This window comes from Juglans microcarpa x Juglans regia, chromosome 1D (genome assembly GCF_004785595.1).
Source record: "Juglans microcarpa x Juglans regia isolate MS1-56 chromosome 1D, Jm3101_v1.0, whole genome shotgun sequence".
NCBI classification, from domain to species: Eukaryota; Viridiplantae; Streptophyta; class Magnoliopsida; order Fagales; family Juglandaceae; genus Juglans; species Juglans microcarpa x Juglans regia.
Genome location: NC_054594.1, coordinates 40,676,297 through 40,680,228, shown reverse-complemented (window position 1 = coordinate 40,680,228; position 3,932 = coordinate 40,676,297). Strand labels below are relative to the sequence as shown.

The 3,932-nt window shown below is 40.1% G+C and overlaps 1 protein-coding gene across 1 annotated transcript; it reads right to left on the bottom strand.

Moving 5' to 3' along the window:
* Positions 1 to 1,093: 1,093 nt before the first annotated feature.
* On the bottom strand, positions 1,094 to 3,100 carry LOC121260054 (trihelix transcription factor ASIL2). Its single transcript, XM_041161910.1, has one exon. It carries the CDS (start codon positions 2,431 to 2,433, stop codon positions 1,291 to 1,293), a length of 1,143 nt encoding a protein of 380 aa, XP_041017844.1. The 5' UTR covers positions 2,434 to 3,100; the 3' UTR covers positions 1,094 to 1,290.
* Between the last annotated feature and the right edge of the window lie 832 nt (positions 3,101 to 3,932).

The window sequence follows — 3,932 nt, the reverse complement described above, 5'->3', positions numbered from 1 at the left end:
CAAGTCAATCTTCCTTCCTTAAGGCCTAGTTTGGTTACATAGTTTAAACTACCTTATCTCATCTCATATAATCATTATAACTTTTTTAAATTTTCATACAAAATATAATAAACAATTCAATTTTTTTAAATCTCAAAATAAAAATTATATTAAAAGATTATATTCTAATAATATTTTATTAAACTAACTTTTATCTTATCTGTGTAACCAAATAGGCCTAAGTCACCTTCTTCATGTTCTTGAAGGGGTATATATCTTCCTTCAGCATTTCGAAGGATGCTTCTGGTGAAGCATAGAAGTGGTCTTACTAGTCTTCTTCTACTAGATATTAACCTTCTCATGGATAGATTTTTATTTCAGCTGTGCTTACCGTTTTCCTTTTGTCAACTGGTCTTTGTTAACACATTGAATCTGGGGAAAGCTAGGTTGGAAGTTTAAACGTGCAGATCAAATCTTCAGCAAGACCTACTAACCCAGTATCTCTGTTTCTAGATCCCAGCATTTTTCAACGCAAGGTTTATAGACCTTGCTCGAATCCTAGACCTGCTCAGAGCAGAGTGAAGCTGTATTCTGAAGGTGTTCTGAGAGAAACTAGCATGCCTTAACACTTGAGTCATCACAGAGTTTCCCGAGAGAAGCCGATGATGACTTCTAAATCACAGAGGTAAATAGCATCTCCTTTAACCTAACTCAGACATACAATTTAATTATGGGAAATAATGAAGTTATTCAGCAAACGACTTCTTAAAAAAAAAACGTGTATATTTCCTGAACTTAATAACCTGTTCTCCAATCATAGTAAGTAATCAATATACATTCTCAGTCGCAAACCACAAGAAGCAAATCCCAATTTTCATACCAATAGCAGAAAATGAACTGAAAGCTAGATGATCAAATTCAAAGTGGTCGCTAGCAACCATAGCATGTCATTCAGAGAAACTGTATCATGTAGACCCATAAATCACAAAGAGATATAGCAAGCAAGTCTTTTCAGGCTGGCTCATTTTTAGACATGCAAAGTAATAACCATCATTAAAGCTGCTTTAGATTAAGAAGGTATAATAACACTAACAACTGCACAAAGAGAATGATATTGGTGTCACAATCTACTGTATTTGAGCATCTAGTCAGTCCCTGCCACCAATTTGACACAAGTTAAGACTGTGATAAGGTAAATAAAGAGACAGCAGACATACACACACAGAGACTACCAATTCCAGAACAAATTTTCAAGACCTGGGTCTTCTCACCCATCACAAGAACACAGAAAATCTAACCCAAAATCTAAACCTAGTTGCTGCTATCACTATTGTTGTTATTGTTATTATTATTACTGTGGTGATGACTAGCATTACCACCGCCAGCACCTCTCCTCCCGCCATGCTTCTTCAACTGCGAAATCTCCAACTGGGTCTTCATGAAAAACTGCATCCTCTGTAACTCCAGCTCCTTTGCAAACTTCATCCTCTGCTTCTCCATCTCCACCACCTGCTGCAGCTTGGCGCTCTCCGCTTGCTCATACGCCTCTCCAAACCTCAGGATCGCCTGCGTCAACTCCTTCACCGCATTCCCCCAACCACTCTTCCCTCCTCCACTCCCCTCCTTTTCTCCTCCTATCATCATCCTCCGAGGCCTTTTCCTCTCACTTGTCCCTGGCGGCGGAAAGCTATCCAATGAATCAGCATCAGCCTCCGGTTCTGGCTCTGGCTCCGATTCTGATTCAGACTCCAACCCGCCTCTCTTTCGAAACTGTTGCATCCTTTGTCCTCTACCACTCCTCAGCACCACGGTCTCCTCCTCCTTCTTCGGTGGTTTATTAAGGAACTGACTGTTATTATAGTGATTCGTGGAGGCGGAACGAATTCGAACCGGAATTGCCAAAGGCACTTTTAGCTGCAGCGAGGGCGGACTAGAAACAGCAATTTTAGCCGTCGGACCAATCAATTGGTCCAACCTATCGAAAAAAGGCCACTTACTAGGTCCGCCACCGGACGCAACCTTCGATTTCTCCACCTTATACTTCTTCTTCACCGTATCGATCCGATTCTTGCACTGTATATCGGTCTTGGGGGTCTTCCCGTAGTCCTCGCTGCTGCTTACAATATCCGCCACCTCTTTCCAGTGCTTCTGCTTCAAATTCCCTCTGCTCAGCTGCAGGTACCGCTCTCCCCACGCGTCGATCAGCACTGCGGTGGCGCCTTCGCTCCAGCAGTCCTCTCTACCCCCACCTCCTCCGCCGCCGCCTCCTCCCCCGCCGCCGCTTCTTGTTCGCTGAACAGGTAGCGCTACTGTGGTTATAGTGTTCTGCGACGTCGGTGCGACTGCAGGTGGTGCGGCGGCCACCGTCACCGTTATTCTCCCGTTTGGCCTTGGAGAGGCCGGAGATCCCGTCTCCTGCGAATGGTGTGACTGGATCTCGTCGTCTTCTTCCATCGTTCAGAGCTAACGGGCACCGATCCGGTAACTAACCCCCTTGCCGAGCTCCAAATCAAACGCTTACCTCTCTCTCACGGAGGTGTGCTATCGCGAGGAATACACGGACCTAATAAATGGTTTTGGCTTGGCTCGTGCTAACGAACGCCGGTGAACGGAGGGCATCGGCGATCTATGGAACCGTAAGAGATCCGAGTGCGAGAGAGAGAGAGAGAGAGAGAGAGAGAGAGGAAGAGGGAGCAAGAGAGAGAGAAAGGGAGAGATGTAGCAGTTAGGGTTTTGATTGATCGGCGAATATATTGACCGACTTCGCTTATTCTCCTTTTTCAGATAAATCCTACAGTGTTTGTTTTGTTTTCTATCGGTTGACGGAAAAAAGAAGAAAAGATTGGGTTTGACGGCGTCGGACAAGGAGGGATAGAGAAGAGGGGACACGTGGAAGAGAAAGGTGAATGATGGATGAGCTGGCAGAAAGCGATTGGTCGAGGCGCGGGGATTCCGTCACCGGCGTGCCGGCTGGATGGGTGGACTTCGTGTTTGATGGGTTGGGTCAATATGACGGAAAAAACCATCTTGCAATTCAATTGGAGCAAATGCTATGCTACGCCACGCTGGACTTTCAAGTTCCTACGAGTTGGTCGTTCAGGCAATTGGGGTTCGACCAAAGGATGATGGCGATGCCTCCTGCTTATACCTTAACCAGACTTTATATGGAGGAAATAAAAACAAAACAGTTAGATATGTATCTCAATAACAAAAAGCTAAACAAAAATTTAGGCATGGTTTGTTTTTCCGTATGAAATAAGATGAGATCCGTTCATATTAAAATTAAAAATTAAATAAAATATTATTAGAATATATAATTTTAATATTATTTTTATTTTAAATTTTAAAAAAACTAAAATATTTATTTTATTTTGTATGGAGATTTAAAAAAATTATAATGATTAGATGAAATAAAATAAGTTAAGATGAATTATAAAAACAAATGAAACCTGAGTTTTTTGCAAATATCTTCTATTTTACAAATATTGAGATCCTGTTTAAATTTAGAGATGAGTTGAGATAGTTTAAATGAATTGAATATAATATTATTAGAATATTATTTTTAATATTATTATTGTTTTGAGATTTGAAAAAGTTAAATTATTTAAACTATTTTGTATGAGAATTTGATAATGTTGTAATGATGAGATGAGTTGAGATGAATTTTAAATCTAAAGGAGGCAGTTTCAAATGATTGCTTCCCAGCACTTGCTTCCAATTTTTTGGATCCGAAGTTAAAAGTTTTAGGCTATGTTTGGCACTTTAATTATTCTCAAATTAATTATCGATAGGATTTATTATTTTTTTAATTCCTTATAAAAAGTTAAAATCATTTTAATTTATTTCATACATTTAAATATATATTCTAACTTTTTGCCATTTAAATACATCTTAATAAAGCCTATAAAATATTACTATTTATTGATCAATTTTTCGATAAGAGAAATTTTATT

Coding starts and splice junctions, on each gene's coding strand:
- LOC121260054 (XM_041161910.1), bottom strand. CDS start 2,433: ATGGAAGAAGACGACGAGATCCAGTCACACCATTCGCAGGAGACGGGA.